Below are 16659 nucleotides of genomic sequence, written 5' to 3'. Positions count from 1 at the left end.
TATTCATCTCAAAACGATCACCATGAATGGATTCCCAGCATCACATAGCTGCTTCAAACCAGCATCACAGTATCCTGATGCTGATATAGACTGGATGTACAGGGGGCGGGTTCGTACCCAGTGATTACTGATACTGGTTCAGAGTGGTCTTGATGCTGAATAGAGGATGTACAGGGGTGTCCCGGTTTCGAACCCAGTAATAAATTACTGATACTGATTCAGAGCCTGGTCCTGATGCTGAATAGAGGATGTACAGGGGTGTCCCGGTTTCGAACCCAGTAATAAATTACTGATACTGATTCAGAGCCTGGTCCTGATGCTGAATAGAGGATGTACAGGGGTGTCCCGGTTTCGAACCCAGTAATAAATTACTGATACTGATTCAGAGTGGTCCTGATGCTGAATAGAGGATGTACAGGGGTGTCCCGGTTTCGGACCCAGTAATAAATTACTGATACTGATTCAGAGTGGTCCTGATGCTGAATAGAGGATGTACAGGGGTGTCCCGGTTTCGGACCCAGTAATAAATTACTGATACTGATTCAGAGTGGTCCTGATGCTGAATAGAGGATGTACAGGGGTGTCCCGGTTTCAAACCCAGTAATAAATTGCTGATACTGGTTCAGAGTGGTCCTGATGCTGAATAGAGGATGTACAGGGGTGTCCCGGGTTCGAACCCACCAATTCAGAGTGGTCCAGATGTTGAATGGAGGATGAAGATGGGTGTCATAGCTTCGGAATCTGGAATAAAGATCTATCAAAAACTAAATGTGTTTCTAAAAAAGTTTATTTGTCATAAAATAAATTTATAAATTAGTATTGATTGTACAATAAAAAATATTTGAATTTATTGACGATGTTCTGAGATTAGTGGCAGCACCGTACGGTCGACTAGCGGAATTTATGTGAACTAATGTAATATTACGGGCTGTTGATATTCAACCGACTGTTGAACAGTTATGTTAACATCAATGTTAATTTTCTAAAAGCGAAATACGATTTTTTCAAAAGAGTTGACGGCCAATCACGTACGTACAAGCCCGCCGTAATTATATTAGTTCACAGAATTTCCGCAAGGGGACCGTAGGGTGCTGCCACCAAACTCACCGCTAAATTTGTAAACTGGTCGCCGGTCTCTACTTTCCTCGGCAGGTTCGAACCCGGTAATTACTGACACTGATTTTAAGTGCACCTGATGCTGAATGGATGTGTTCCGAACCCAGTAATTACTGATACTCAATTGTTCCTCTTCCTCTGTAGATATTTCCTTAGACAAACAAAAAAATTTTAAAATTATTTTCCATTTATTTCCATAAATGCACAAACAAACATTATTTCACTGATTTTAAACAAATATTCATTATTCCACAGTTGGTTTCATGTTCTTATTTCTTTTTCACTTTTTTCACTGATTTTCCATTCGTCGTTTTTTCGTTAATTTTACGTTTGAGGGCTTTTTTATTTTTAACACCAGGGGAAGATTTAGCGCCGCTAGTCGTAGAATCTTTAACCGATTTATTTTTAGAATCGACCGATTTTTCTGAATTATTTCCAGAGTCTTTTTTCGTAGATTTTCCATTAGTCAAATTTTTATTCTTCTTTTTGGGTGAAGTAGTTGTTTTATCTGGTTGCTGTGGTGACGATTGCTCATTGTTGTCGGTCTCAACCGGCACGTCTGTCGTCGCTGCCTTCGAATCATCTGCTAAAACAAATAGTTACTATGACAACTATTTCTCACATTATTGAATAAATAGCGTATAACTATAACGACGATTGTTGTTACCTTGTCCGGGAATTTTGTTGGAGAATTTTTTCAGTTTAGCCACAAAGAAACCGTCCATGTTGTGAGTGTGTGGATAAAATCGACGAGTTGTTTTTAAACTCGGGTGGAAATGATGCTCTTTAAATCTATAAATAAACAAACAACTCATTCAATTCCACAGCACATCCTCAACGTGAGCAGGGGCCAGATCTAGGGAGCATCTTTCCAATCAAAGTTGCATTTAGTTTTTTTTTATCAAAATTGAAACCGTTTGAAATTCATCAGAAATTGCATCTAATCAGATTGATTTCTAACCCTGGTAGAACTAGCTGCTTTATCCAAGGACCCTCAAATTTTTCTAGAACTGCCCCTGAGTGTGGAACCTGGGCCCTGAATTGTGGAACCCTGGGCCCTGAACTTGGTTCTGATATTGAGGTGCGGGACCTGGGTGGGATTTGGGCCCCGTGTAGTTGAGTAATTACCTGGTGAATCCATCTGAACCGAAATCTAAACCAGTTTTCACTAATTTCACAAAACGTTTCTTTAAAGCATAATCAACAACACACTCATTCTCTTCAACCTAGAAAATAATTACATTCATTCATTATAACATCCAGGAGGGGTGAGGGGAGTGTGGGGAGAGTGTGAGGGGGGAGAGTGTGAGGGGGGAGAGAGTGAGGGGTGAGGGAGAGGGAGAAAGAGGAGAGAGAGAGAGAGAGAGAGGGAGGTAAGGGAGGGAGAGAGAGAGAGAGGTGTGAGGGGAGTTAGTGAGAGAGTTGAGAGCAAGGGAGGAGTGAGGTGAGGGGAGAGTGAGGTAGGTATGAGGTGAGAGAGGACAGCGAGTATTGAGGTACTTACTAGAACTGAACATGTTGAATAGACGATATATCCTCCTGATTTAGATTTAGCGTCACAACAATCGATAGCAGCCAGTAACAGTTCTCTCTGTATATGAGCACATCTCTGAATATCCTTCTCATCTTTATTCATTTTAACTGCCGAATCTTTAGATATAACACCGGTTCCACTGCACGGAGCGTCCAGTAAAACGCGATCAAACCCGGTCATTATCTGTAATCCAGGTTAAACTCTATAGTTACCGCTTACAACAATCAGCACAGTTACAGAGTTCAAATCAGTTCAATAACAAATATTTGACCCTTGAATCAGATACGTAATACTCAGGATCAGTTACACAGTTCTTGGCTTAGTTTAACTCATTGTTCATTATCCAATATTTCAACTTCAGAGTCTGTAACTGAGAACTGTGGAACTGGATCCCAGAGAAAGTGCGTAAATTACCTTTGGGAATTTGCGTCCATCGTAGTGACACACTATAGTATTAGTAATTCCTAATCTATGAGTATTAGCTACAACAGCTTTAGCTCGAGTTGTGTTCGCGTCATTAGCAAAAACAAACCCAGTGTTTCTCATAAGAGCCGCTGTAAATAAACATATTAAACAAATCATTAAAATCAATCTGATACCTCTGTCCTGTTCCCACTCGGGATAAAATACTCACCGATATAAGAAGTTTTGCCACCAGGTGCCGCTGCCATATCTAACACTTTTTCATTCTCCTGAGCGGCGAGAGCCATTACCGGCAGAAAACTGGAGGCACCCTGTAACATGTAGTGACCAGCGAGATACTCAGGGGTGGCTCCAATCGGAACTTGTGAATCGTACACTACTAATCCTACTTTACTCCATTTTCCAATCGGATCTAAATTTACTCCACGATTAATCAAAGCCTGAAATAAATTATCATTTATACCTGGTGTTAATATTGAGATCAGTACACTTCAGGGCAAGTGGAATTCCACGTGTTTTCAGCAGTTTTCCAGGTGAAAAGTGAAAAATTCCAGGAGTCCTGGCAAGCAAAATGTTGGTTTAGGCATATCCATAGCCGCGATCACACATCTCAGAAGAGACCTTGACCTCGTAAGCAGACGGATGTTAATTACCTGAGCTAAATCTCGACGTCTCGTTTTTAAAGTATTCGTTCTAATCGTTAAAGGACGTTCGACCTCATTCGCTTCCAAAAACTCGATCAACTACAAAATAAACAACAAATATCTGTGTCAAGTTTAACATTATTATGGATAGTTTGTCTAAAGACACCAACCAAATTACAACGACTTCAATTATCGATGAAAGATCAATCGCTGGTCATGTTACTGATTACTGGCTGATTACTGATGTGAACAGACAATAACACAACCTGCTCGATGAAACTAATGTGGTTTATGTAAAAGTTATATATTTACCTCTGCAGGAAAGAGATCCATGATTTTTTCCATGAGGAATTCGTTATAACTGTAGTAGGTGCAGAGATCAGAACGTAACTGTTTTATATATTCACTACGTGGTCTATAAATAGAACATCAATCAATAATTTAACAATCTGATGATAAACTCAGATCAGTAGCGCTTTACACTGTGGTCATACAAACCTCCCTTTTTCACGCCTGTTTTTAAAATCACCCAAAACTTGGATAATATCTTTCATTCTTTGTTGGATCAGTGCCAAATCCGGAGCTTGCACTGGTAAACCTGTTGTCAAGGTAACTAACTAATCGTGTATTTTCAAATATAAGAGATGATTTGTTAAATAAAAGTAAAAGGATATCATCTTTCTCAATCTCCTGTCCGCTCGGTAAAACAAACTTCTCTGATTGAGCTATATTAGTCTGTAATTCTTTCTCTGCTTCTTTCACTTCTTTTTTCTTTTGTTTTTCCAGTTTTCGAGAAGCTTTTTCAATTGGCAACAACTATTGAGATATTAAACAACTATTGAGATATCAAACAACTATTGAGATATCAAATAACTATTGAGATATTAAACAACTATTGAGATATCAAACAACTATTGAGATATCAAACAACTATTGAGATATCAAACAACTATTGAGATATCAAACAACTATTGAGATATCAAACAACTATTGAGATATCAAACAACTATTGAGATATCTAACAACTATTGAGATATCTAACAACTATTGAGATATCTAACAACTATTGAGATATCAAACAACTATTGAGATATCATACAACTATTGAGCTATCAAACAACTATTGAGTTATCAAACAACTATTGAGATATCAAACAACTATTGAGATATCAAACAACTATTGAGATATCAAACAACTATTGAGATATCAAACAACTATTGAGATATCAAACAACTATTGAGATATCAAACAACTATTGAGATATCTAACAACTATTGAGATATCTAATAACTATTGAGATATCTAACAACTATTGAGATATCTAACAACTATTGAGATATCTAATAACTATTGAGATATACCGAGATCACACTTCATCTTTGAGATATCAAATGGATACATTCATTTCTGAGCAACTGAGAATTTTGAGATGAAACAAACCTTTTCCTCATCATTTTCACTTTCTTCCTCGGCATCACTTTCATCTTCGCCCTCCTCCTTATCACTCTGATCTTCAGCAGCATCTTCACTCTCATCATCTACATCAAATTCATCATTGGGCTGAATAGAGGAAACAAACAATGATACAATACAATCTATAGATGTAAACTATTGTCATGGTAACCGTGTTAGAGGAAACTGACCATTAAATCTTCCTCATCGCTCTCATCTGCATCTTCAATCAGAAGCTGCTGTTTCTGTTGTTTTTTGGAGGAAGGTTTTAACCATGATTTATTGTCATCTGTAAAACCTTTCACTTCAGTTTCTGATATCACTTCATCATCGCTTGTATCTGTAAATACATCAACACCTGTCAATCATACTAAATAAGCCACTCCCTCTTCAGGGGTATAGCGTGATGATTGGCTGTACTGTAGTCAGCTGACCGGTGGAATACTGACCAGGTTCTGATTGTTGCGTTATCGGTTTCTTCACTTGATTTTGTTGCTTTTTCAAGTTTCTTTTTTTCGCTCGTCTGGAATTTGTTTTATCTGTTACCGATTCTTTCAGATGTTCCGGCAGAACGGGCGCTTTCTGTTTCTTAGTTTTTTTACCCGGGCCACTTTTGGGCTTCTCCGAGGTTGGATCACGTTTGCGACCCATCGCCTAACCCTGCCGCCTCTATAAATATCACAATCTGAAAATGAAATGGATTAGTCGTGTGGTCAATAAAGTATTGAATTGAAGATGATTTATTTTTCAACAGCCTGTCAGCTCACGTGACAGATCTTGTGATCGACAGATTTCGGTTATTTGTACCTTAAATTAAACTATTTCTTGTTGAAAGAGTCCTCACAGTTTTTTAACGGTTTAAATAACTTTATTCACAACAAAAATTAAATTTCCACATGTGTGGAGTAACACTTCCGGTAATTGGATATAAAATTAAAATTCTTTTACGAATTATCCAACTACATTTTGCGATAGAACTCCAAGATAGACAATAGACTACTCAAGAGATAATTTTGATTCTAAATATACTGAAATTTTAGTCCTGTTTATTCATTTTGTTTCTTTTGAATGGATCATCGGGGCAGGATAAAGTTTTCATTGTAGATTTACCTGAGTAAAACACGGATATGGACTTTAAAAAAAAACACGGGCGGGGACTTTAATCACCAATTCAAATTATCTTTATTGTTTTCAAATTAAACAATTACTGATTAATTTATACGTATTTGATGCTTATTTTCAATGCGATATTTTTCACAGCGAAACGTGAATTGATTTCTAAATATTAATTAAATAAAATCCAAGATGGCGGCGTCCATGGATCAGTAATATTCCTCACATATTGAATGAATTTGGTTATTCTAGCGATATTTCTGGGTTCACAGTAAAATCACAAGGTAAAATACTTTTCAGATAATCATTCAAATCGAGGATTGATAGAATTTAAGATAAGAATTGATGGATTTATCCAATTTTAGGTTCTAAACCCTCATTATAGTGATGAAATACACCACTAGGTGGCGTTACTGGTTATTTTAAGGGTTTTTCAGGTTAATGAAGATGGAGGCGTCTTCAAACGAGGAAGAAACCGGTATGAAACAACAGCAAACTGGTCCCCGAGCACCGTCAACAGTGCACCCATTGTGTCGGACTGGTTCCCAGCAGCGCGTTACCATAGCAACTCGATCACCAACTGGTCCCCAAGAGACGAAACATTCTCAACCAACAGATCCCGCGCCCGGTTCAACCCTAGGAGAACCCACTGCTGGTATTAGCCCTAAACTAACTTTAGGAAACTCTACAAATACCAAAGAAATATACATCACTATAGAAGCTACTCCTAGTGCAGCTACTCCTGTGGTAATATATAAACTGGTAGCTCTGTTATTATTAAACTGTGTTTATTAGTTTATCTAATCTGTGTGTTGTATTTATTTGATAGATATTTAAAGCTCATAAATCAGTGATGAAGAATAAAGAACAGTTACAGATAAATAGATGTGATAGTGTTGAGTGTAACTGTCAGAAACTGCACTGCCCTCTATGTTCGGAACATATTTTCAAACCTGTCGATTTCATGTGTAATTTGAAGAAACATTTCACAGTTCACACAAAACACTCCGTTCAATTCAACGGTAAGTTATCGGAGCGTTGCCATGGAGACTGGATTAAAACAGAACGAGTTAAAGTTTGTGATTTTAATTTTGTAGATTCGTTGAGTTGTATGTGTCGACTGAAATGTAAACCTGAATCGCACTACCACTGCCCTCTATGTGCGACTATCTGCATCAAAAAGAATAAACTAGTCGACCATTTAAAGATTGTACATTGTAAGGAGAAACGTCTACTGAATCCAGAATCAGAACTAGTGAAAATACCTCGCAATAAACAGGTAAAATATCAACAAACTGTTTCATTGTCGATTCAATAAGTGATAGATTCTTTTAATTCAGATGATTCATTGTTTTACCAGGGTTTATCGAATGTGATTCTGACGGCGGAATTTTTGGCTGATTTAACAGAAGACGATCGGCCGGTTACAGTAGAATTATTACAGCAAATTCTTGGAGATTTAAACGTGAAAATCGCACAAACAAGAAAACAGTTTATAATACAGGGAAAACTCATTCATATTCAAAAAGCTAATTTATTACTGAAACAGGTAGGAATTCATCAGTATTTAATTGATCTCTTGATTAATAGATATTTGAACGTTTGGTTAAAATGCTGAAACTCTGCTCAATTTTCTAGGTTAAAGCAAAACACAGAAAACAGAAAGAGGACAATGATTCTAAATTAGACATGCAGGTGTCACAGGAGATTGGAGTGTCTCATGAGACTGGAGTGTCTCAGGAGTCTGCTGTGTCACAGGAGACTGGAGTGTCTCAGGAGACTGGAGTGTCTCAGGAGATTGGAGTGTCTCAGGAGTCTGCTGTGTCACAGGAGACTGGAGTGTCTCAGGAGACTGGAGTGTCTCAGGAGTCAGCCGTGTCACAGGAGACTACAGTGTCACAGGAGACTGGAGTGTCGCAGGAGATTGGAGTGTCACAGGAGACTACAGTGTCTCAGGAGACTGGAGTGTCGCAGGAAACTACAGCATCATCTGCTCAAAGACGTTCTATTAATCAATGTTTAGAAAATATTCAAATTCACTCCACAGCAGATGACAATGAGGATCTAGAAACTATTGTCGCCGGTCCAGAGTGTGAGGATCTGGAAACTGTTACGGACCCCGCAGATCCTGAAAGTCCCGTTACTACTGAGTCTGAGGATCAAGAAACTGATGCTGTGGAGTTTGAGGATGTTGAAATTGCTGTTACTGAATCTGAGGATCTGGAAACTGTCGTTGAACCAGGGGATGTTGAAACTACCGTTTCAGAGATTGAGGATCTGGAAACAGTCGTAGAATTAGAGAATGAATATTTATTGGGAAGCGAAGAAAAACCTGTGAAATGTGAAATCATTGATGAAGATGAAATGAGAGAGGATGATGATAATGAAGATGAGAGAGAAGAGGAAGTAAGATCGGTATCGATAATGAGAGTTCCAATTAAACGTAGATCTCGATCTGAGATTAAAGCGTTAGGATTAGTTTTACGTTGTCCGGTTTGTAACATAGAGAAATACTCGCGGGATAGTTACTATAGACACATACAACGATATCATAAACAAAAACTATTCAACTGCGACAAGTGTACGAAATCATACTCTCAACGTAGCGACTACGAGCGCCACCTAGCGACGTGTAGAGGACCTAAACAGATTCGTAAATACGACGAAAGTAAAATAAAGCGTGAAAGAATCGAATGCGGCGTTTGTGAAACTTCATTCAGCAGCAAAGATTCATTGAAAGCTCATATAAAATATATCCACACAGATATCGGGGTTTGTTCCTGTAACAAGTGCGGAAAAACATTCAAAGCACCGAGATATTTAAAATCTCATCTACTCAGACACAACAATCAGAGACCGTTTATCTGTTTAATCTGCGGCCGAGGATTTAAAGAGAGAGGAGCTTTAAAAGAGCACAGCGATACTCATAAAAACCAATCTGAACGAGTGAAGAAATATCGATGCGATCAATGCCCGAAATCTTATTTCCGTTTGGCCGCTTTAAAGGATCATAAAAATGTACATTCGGGATTAAAACCGTTCGCGTGTGACGTCTGCGGTAAACTTTACGCAGCTCGTTGCTCTATGAATAAACATAGATTAAGTCACTCCGGTGATAAACCTTACTCCTGCGATAAATGCAACAAAGCGTTTAAATTCAGGCATAAATTACAGGCACATTTAATCACTCACACCGGAATGAGTCCTCACGGGTGTAATCTGTGCAGTAAGGTATTTACTACATCTACTACACTACGGAAACACGTCTGTAAAGGTGGCGCTACCGTCGCTCTACCGTCGTCGTCGGATATTAAAACAGAGAATTCTCCGTTACAATTCTATATGTGTAGTCTGTGTAATTTAACATTCACTGATTGGTCGACCGTTACTCAACATATGTTACTACACGCCGAGTCGATCAATACCGTTACCATGGAGAATTCAGTGGTTACTATAGACAATCCGATTGTTACTATGGATACGCGTGTAGTAAGCGATGATAAAGAGGAAACTGTCGAAATCGATTCTCAGGATTTAATCGAACTCGCAGATGCGGCAGCTGCTAAATTCCTGAAGACAAATTGTGAATCGTACCTGATAAATTCAGGTACCGTTTATTTAAACCGGGTTTACACACATTCACCTAGTCGATATTTAAATTCTAATGTGTGATTTGAATACTTTCAGTTGAAACGCACGCAGCTACCCCAGATGTATTCAGTCAGCAACAGGTGCAGGTGCAGCTGGATCAACAGGTGTGTAGTTTGTAGCCGAACTAGTGGTACTAGATGTCAGTTTGTCCGAGTTATGCTGTATAAAAGATGCACAACAGAAAATATTTAGACTGATGTCAGAAACTGACACTTCAAAGATTGATTCCAATATTGACTTAAAACTGTATTTCGTTATTTACAGCATGAACAGTTAATGGTCATAGAAGAACCTGTAGACATTATCCAATCAGATGGTAGCGTTCTTATCCAATCAGGATTTGAGATCAACGGACACCGGTTTAACGACGTTATACAAACTGTTACCACGACGACATAAATTTGTCATCTGCGGTTACTATCGGTTACGATTTATCTGTTTATGTCATAAAAGTTTATCAATGTTTTTTGCTAAATTAAACATCATGAAATATATTTTATTGATATAAAGTTTCGTGTTAATTGAATGTCTCTAGTATTTCAACTTGAAAGGATGTCTGCATACATACATATGATGATACATACCTGATACAGCAGCTGTTAACCCTGATCACTAAACTATAAAACATTTGTTTTTCATCTATTTCACTGTGTATTGAAGGATTCAAAGTCTCAGGGTTAACTATAAAAGTGACTCAATAATTTTAATGTTTGACTAAGTGTTTCCATGCCTAAATACCATAATTGGGTAAGATTCAAGAATAGGGGACTAGTGGTTAGGGTTAGGGTTAGGTTTAGTTCCCTAATCATCATTAATTACTATATACATTACTATCATTATATATCATCATTATCAATTACTAATATTATTACTTAATTGATTACTATCACTACATATATATTGCTATAGTCCCCTATTCTTGAATCGCACCCATAATTGTTGATAATTTGAAAAACTCCAGTGAGCAGGCGTAGAGACATACTGTTGAACTTGATTTATCCCAAGAAAATGGTGTCTTCTACAATGCAAAGCCTTTCAATTAAAGATTATCGTAGTACAGAGTGTAATTTTGAACTTAACCTTACCTTATTGATCACTGGTCTTATTCAAAGCAAACATCTGAACTATTTCAATCACCATGTCCTGTTGGTCTAGTGGTTAGGACAGTCGACTTCGAAGCTGGAGACCCAGGTTCAAATCCTGCTGTGGGCTTGCTAGGGTTAGGGTTAGTTCAAATCCTGCTGTGGACATGCTAGGGTTAGGGTTAGCAATGACCTGAGGTTGGGGCTATTTTGCCAAATAGTTTTTTGTCCTAGATATAAACGTAGATTTTTTTTCAATATAGAATTAAAAATTACAGACCTAAATCGGGGCTAAGTCGACCTGACGTAGCTGTTCCTCTCGAAATCCTGTCTGCAGAATGTATAAAAACCCATAAATAATGATTTATATAGATATACAGATATATATTTAATTCTCATAAACAAAATAATTGTTTACAATAAATGATGATATGTAATTATTCAATATAAATGATGTAAATATAACAAAATTAGTTTTCACCAGTTTTTCCTCAAATTCAACCAAAAGAAGGCTTGTTTTAAACACAAGTTTGGAGACGAAATCTAATACCGGGTATCCCTGAATCTAGGTAACCCTGAATCCAGGTATTCCTGAATCCATGGTTTCCCTGATCGCAGGTATCCCTGAATCTAGGTTTCCTCGAATCTGGGTATCCCTGATTGCAGGAATCCAGGGATCCATGATTGCAGGTATCCCTGATTGCAGGAATCCCTTGAATCCAGGTATCCCCTGAATCTGTTTGAATATTGCTTGCCAATGATATTATTATGAATATAAGGTAATGTATATCATACTGATTGATTATGTTGTATATTGTAAGATATGTCAATAACTGCAGATTTCAATAATATCTTTACAAATATTTTGTTTATATTTTTGGACGCTAACAATACATTTTATAATGCAGTATAAAAGTCAAGCCATTCACGGAGAACAATCGCCTGGGATGATGACCCTCTCCGGCCGAGGGCTGCCCTTCCCTACCCCACATTACTCAGAGCAGTCGAACTAGTCACATGACTAGCAGCAGACGCAACAAACTAAATTATTGATTAATATTCTAGGTTTTAAAACCAATCAAATTATAAAAAATCTAACATAATATTTGTAGCTGATTTGTGGTAAGATTGGTATCTGATTTGACTGTTTGACTGTAGAGAGTGAGGTTTAGTTAATTAGTGTAATAAATACTGCTAGAATACCTCAGAGAGAAAATCAACTATAGGATCAAATTACTAAAACCTCATGAGACAAAACACATGTGTGACAACTCTATACAATCAGGACTCCAGCGTGGCTATTATTAGATATGTTTCGTACCAGCCGATTAAGATATAAATATATTCATAATTATTAATATAAAATCATTTACAAGTTGATAAATAATGTAATACTTGAATTTTGGATTTAAAAACCAACACCAAAAATGTGAATCAAGTATTGAATACAGCAGAACCTTTCATTCTATAGAACTCTATAAACTGTGAGGGGAAATATGAGAAATAAGGAAACAGGGAAACCTAGAGGGGACTGTGAGGGGTGGTGAGGGGTAGAGATGTGAGGGGCAGCGAGGGGACTGTGAGGGAAAGATGTGAGGGGTAGAGATGTGAGGGGAAAGGGGCAGCGAGGGGCAGTGAGAGGGAAAGGAATGTGTGTTCTTTATCGACAAATTCAGGATCAATTTAATGATGAATATGAAACTAATTTTTTCAGTCAGCAATTTACAGTATTTACAGTAATTAATGTAACTAGTTACATCATTAGTTACAGTTTATATACAGCAGAGTAAAATATGTATAAATAAAAAAGAGCTAAATAAACAATAAAATGAATTGATACAAGTTTCAATCAGAGAGTTCTGTGATTTCATTATTTATTATATTGCAGTAAGATTAGAGGAGTCTATACCTGATCCACCTCCCTCCCTACCTCCCTCCTCTATATACAACTACCTCCATTCTATACAACTCCCTCCGTCTTGCATCTACAGCCAGTAAAACAGCTTAACAACAGATTCTCCTCAGCAGTTTAAAATAAATAGCACTTTTAGCTCTTCCCTTCTCTGCCCTTCTGTGATGATAAATTAAAATGGTTTTTAAACTAGTTACAAACAATACTATTGTTGTATGAATGAAGACTAGGTTTCATAGGAAAAATACTTCAACAACTTCTGCTAAACTGAACAATGATTAAACCATTATAATTGATGATCTAAATTCACCTATGGGCTACCTTAACAATGGAGGCTCATGTAGCCCTCACCCAGTGGGCCCGCACCCACTGAGGGCTCATGTGGCCCGCACCCATTGGGCCGGGACCCACTGAGGTTCAATTTCTAAGCGATAAATTTCTGCAATTAAATCATCGTAAGTTTTATTGATATCGTAATTAACGATAGCGAGATCGAAATAATGTCCGAAAGTCTCTTCAATCTCACGACCTCGATTGATAATATCTCGTAATTCTTCTTCCGTTAAACGTTTTCCAGCTTTTAAACAATTTGATTTTAAATTCTCGATATTCGGAGCCGCAATGAAAATAACGTACGGCTTCAAATCGGATGCTTTTAATATTTTCAGCGATTGCGGATGTAAATTTAAAACGCAGATTTTACCGGAATTGATAACTTCACGGATCGCGGCGATCGAAGTTCCGTAAAGATTCTTCTCGAATTCACCGTGTTCTACAAATTTACCGGTGTTTATATCGGATTCGAATACAGGACGAGGAATGAAATGATAATCTCGACCGTCGACCTCTCCATCTCGTCTCAATCGACTCGTATGAGGTATCGCCGCGGCGAACCGGTCGAAATCACTCTCCATCAACCGCTGACGTAAATCATGACGCCCGACGTTAGGAGGACCGATTAACACTAGAGGGCGCTTCCTGTTAGGTTGAGGGTAGTATAAATCGACCTCCTCGTACGTGAGGACCTCCTCGGCCTCGTGATCCTCGTTCGTCGACGCATTGTACAAAACTTTCTTCTTATTTTTTTTCGTCGATTTCTTGAAACAAAGTTTTTTGTTTTTCTTTCTTTGATTGTCTATTGTTGACTGGTCGTCGTCGACGATGACTTGTTTAGCGGCGTCGCGGTGTTGTTGGAATGTTTTTGAGGGTATTAACCCGGCGAGTGTATTAGTATCCTCGCCGTCCCGGTACGCCTGCCACCACGACCCATCCGTCTGATTGATCACGTGTAAAATATCTCCGCATTGAAACGAGATTCCCAACTCTTTACAGGGAATATATAAATCATCGACCGGATCGTAATTAAAATACGCTTTAACGTGGACGGTTTGATCGTTGTGTTGATTGTTGAATTCATTCGATTCATCGCCGGGGACGACCAGGAATGTTAACGTTCCGTTCATCTCCGCTAATAAATCAGAAACCTCGGTAACTGTTTTACCTCGTAACGGAACGTTATTAACCTCTAATATTTCATCTCCCTCGTGAAGTAAACCGCTCTTCTCGGCGACGCCGCCTTTAACGATACGACCGATTATAATCGCGTCGTCGTGGTTACGAACTGTCGCTCCTAACGGATCTCCGGATTTAAACAGAGTAACGATTCTAATCGGAACATCGTTATCTAAAAACTGAAAGTTCTCCGTACCTCGCGACGGGTAAACCTCGCCCTCGAGAGGTTCGCTCACCTCGTACGGCGGCGCCACCTTATCGTGAGTTACGAGAACCGATTGAAATTCGGGACGTTGTAAAATGGAAGCCAGTTCGAATATTCTCGGATCTCGCGATTGTTGCGGGAGTTCATTAAAAGCCTCGACGCAAGCATTCACCGAGTCGTGATTCACCGGTATCACTAAAGGACGTATCTCGGATATCTCGAGGATTTTCTCACGGATTTTAATCGCGTTTCGGAATCGATCGGTTTGAAATATCTGATATAATTTCGAGATATCATCCGTCAGTTTAGAATCGTTTTCGTGTTTAGTCGAAACGTGTAAGTTCTGTATAGATTTAAACAGTGAGTTTAAACTGACAGGTTTCTCGACTCGTCCCGAGGCTCCCTCGCGTCCCGACGGGGGTCTACCGCTGTCTACCTCCTCTTCTATAAACCCTGTATTATCAACGCCCTCTGGTGGTACCGATGGTTTATTATGCTCTAACGCTTGTAGTTTTTTCGAGCCACGTAGAGACGTTCGCAGGAATTCTTGTTCCGTCGCGATTCTAGTTTCCTCCTCTTTTCGTTTCCTCAGTTCCTCCTGGTGGAATCGAATTCTTTCCACCTGATCCACCGTTTTACCCGCTCCTCCGGCTCCTGTTGCCGATGGAAACCGAGGAGGTTGTTTTTTACGGCCGGTAAAATTTTCCGGGCAATCGATCGCCATTTCTCTATGAGATTCACCCGAGTCTAATCCGGGATTATTTATAAACCCGTTGTATTGTCTATTGTTATCGTCGATGACGATCATTTCTTCGTCTTCCGTTCTGCCGTTGCCGTGGTGTTTATTGTTGTAAATCGGGTTCGTAAAACTCGATGATAATACAGTGTTCTTATTGTCGTCATAGTAACGCGGAGTTGACGTCATATTTCTCTCCGGAACCTGAAAAACATCGATAGAATATCTATTACAAAAATACCACCATTTATCTGAGTGGAGTCTGAGAGAGGGGGTGAGGGGGAGTGGAGTCTGAGAGAGGGGGTGAGGGGGCTCACTTCCTCATCAATACTACAACAAACTCCTCCTCCAGCTGGGAGGACAGGTCGGGGTTTATCTCCTCCTCCAGCTGGGAGGACAGGTCGTGGGTTTCTCCTCCTCCAGCTACTCTAGTAGGAGGACAGGTCGGGGTTTATCTCCTCCTCCAGCTGGGAGGACAGGTCGGGGTTTATCTCCTCCTCCAGCTAGGAGGACAGGTCGGGGTTTATCTCCTCCTCCAGCTGGGAGGACAGGTCGGGGTTTATCTCCTCCTCCAGCTACTCTAGTAGGAGGACAGGTCGGGGTTTATCTCCTCCTCCAGCTGGGAGGACAGGTCGGGGTTTATCTCCTCCTCCAGCTGGGAGGACAGGTCGGGGTTTATCTCCTCCTCCAGCTAGGAGGACAGGTCGGGGTTTATTAAACCAAACTCATTTAAACTTCATATTACCAGCAGTGATACAATACACACTGCTCTTGTGTATGTGTACAATACATCAGGGAGTGTAGAGATAATAGAAATCAAATTGACAGCCTTTGAACGTCCACAAAAAAATAAGTAAAAGTGAAACACTGACAATTCAATATACCCCTCGAGCTCCCCACACCCCCCTAGAACCCCCTACACCCTACTACTCTATAAATCAAAAATTCCTTACCTTAAAACAAAAGCGATCATTACAAATAACGCGTTAGAAATGTCAGGAATTTAATCAGTAAACTTGAAGGAGGGCAGTGCCACAGTATTAATGGATGCGTCATTTAATTATCCACCGGCCGCTGCTGCCACCTGTGTTCATTTCAATAAAATATAAATTGACTTGAATTGAAATATCAATTGAATATAAATATGTTTTTATTGCTCAAATTCTAGAAAATAAATACATGAAATTTTTAACACCGACTAATTATAAATAACACGAAAATGTTAAAGGAAACACTGAAAGAAAATGATGAGAGCATAGAAAATATCTGAGCGAGATC

The 16659-nt window shown here is 39.0% G+C and overlaps 3 protein-coding genes across 6 annotated transcripts; 1 reads left to right on the top strand and 2 right to left on the bottom strand.

The window, feature by feature from the left end:
- Positions 1-1324: 1324 nt before the first annotated feature.
- Positions 1325-6088, bottom strand: LOC141908477 (uncharacterized). Of its 2 annotated transcripts, none has more exons than XM_074798556.1 (14): positions 5978-6088; positions 5620-5855; positions 5362-5510; positions 5159-5278; positions 4392-4533; positions 4216-4309; positions 4030-4132; positions 3727-3816; positions 3285-3513; positions 3065-3204; positions 2621-2833; positions 2245-2342; positions 1784-1908; positions 1325-1702 (listed from the first exon to the last, which is right to left on the bottom strand). In XM_074798556.1, the coding sequence occupies exons 2-14, from the start codon at positions 5819-5821 to the stop codon at positions 1386-1388; spliced, it is 2022 nt and encodes a 673-aa protein (XP_074654657.1). In that variant the 5' UTR covers positions 5822-5855; positions 5978-6088; the 3' UTR covers positions 1325-1385. The 2 variants fall into 2 exon arrangements, with proteins under 2 accessions (XP_074654657.1, XP_074654658.1); XM_074798557.1 differs by having other exon boundaries at positions 1325-1699.
- A 388-nt stretch (positions 6089-6476) lies between these two features.
- On the top strand, positions 6477-10372 carry LOC141908472 (uncharacterized). 2 transcript variants are annotated; one of them, XM_074798541.1, is made up of 8 exons: positions 6477-6567; positions 6721-7030; positions 7113-7305; positions 7381-7562; positions 7644-7832; positions 7922-9890; positions 9971-10038; positions 10199-10372. In XM_074798541.1, the coding sequence occupies exons 2-8, from the start codon at positions 6725-6727 to the stop codon at positions 10331-10333; spliced, it is 3042 nt and encodes a 1013-aa protein (XP_074654642.1). In that variant the 5' UTR covers positions 6477-6567; positions 6721-6724; the 3' UTR covers positions 10334-10372. The 2 variants fall into 2 exon arrangements, with proteins under 2 accessions (XP_074654642.1, XP_074654641.1); XM_074798540.1 differs by having other exon boundaries at positions 6484-6567; positions 6711-7030.
- Positions 10373-11399: 1027 nt separating this feature from the next.
- LOC141908474 (protein PALS1-like) lies at positions 11400-16453 on the bottom strand. Of its 2 annotated transcripts, none has more exons than XM_074798544.1 (2): positions 16335-16453; positions 11400-15585 (listed from the first exon to the last, which is right to left on the bottom strand). In XM_074798544.1, exon 2 carries the CDS (start codon positions 15568-15570, stop codon positions 13306-13308), a length of 2265 nt encoding a protein of 754 aa, XP_074654645.1. In that variant the 5' UTR covers positions 15571-15585; positions 16335-16453; the 3' UTR covers positions 11400-13305. The 2 variants fall into 2 exon arrangements, with proteins under 2 accessions (XP_074654645.1, XP_074654646.1); XM_074798545.1 differs by lacking the exon at positions 16335-16453 and adding an exon at positions 16127-16208.
- Positions 16454-16659: the final 206 nt, after the last annotated feature.

This window comes from Tubulanus polymorphus, chromosome 7, assembly GCF_964204645.1.
Source record: "Tubulanus polymorphus chromosome 7, tnTubPoly1.2, whole genome shotgun sequence".
Lineage (NCBI taxonomy): Eukaryota > Metazoa > Nemertea > Palaeonemertea > Tubulaniformes > Tubulanidae > Tubulanus > Tubulanus polymorphus.
Note: the sequence above shows the minus strand (reverse complement) of the source record. Positions and strands in the feature narration are given on the sequence as shown.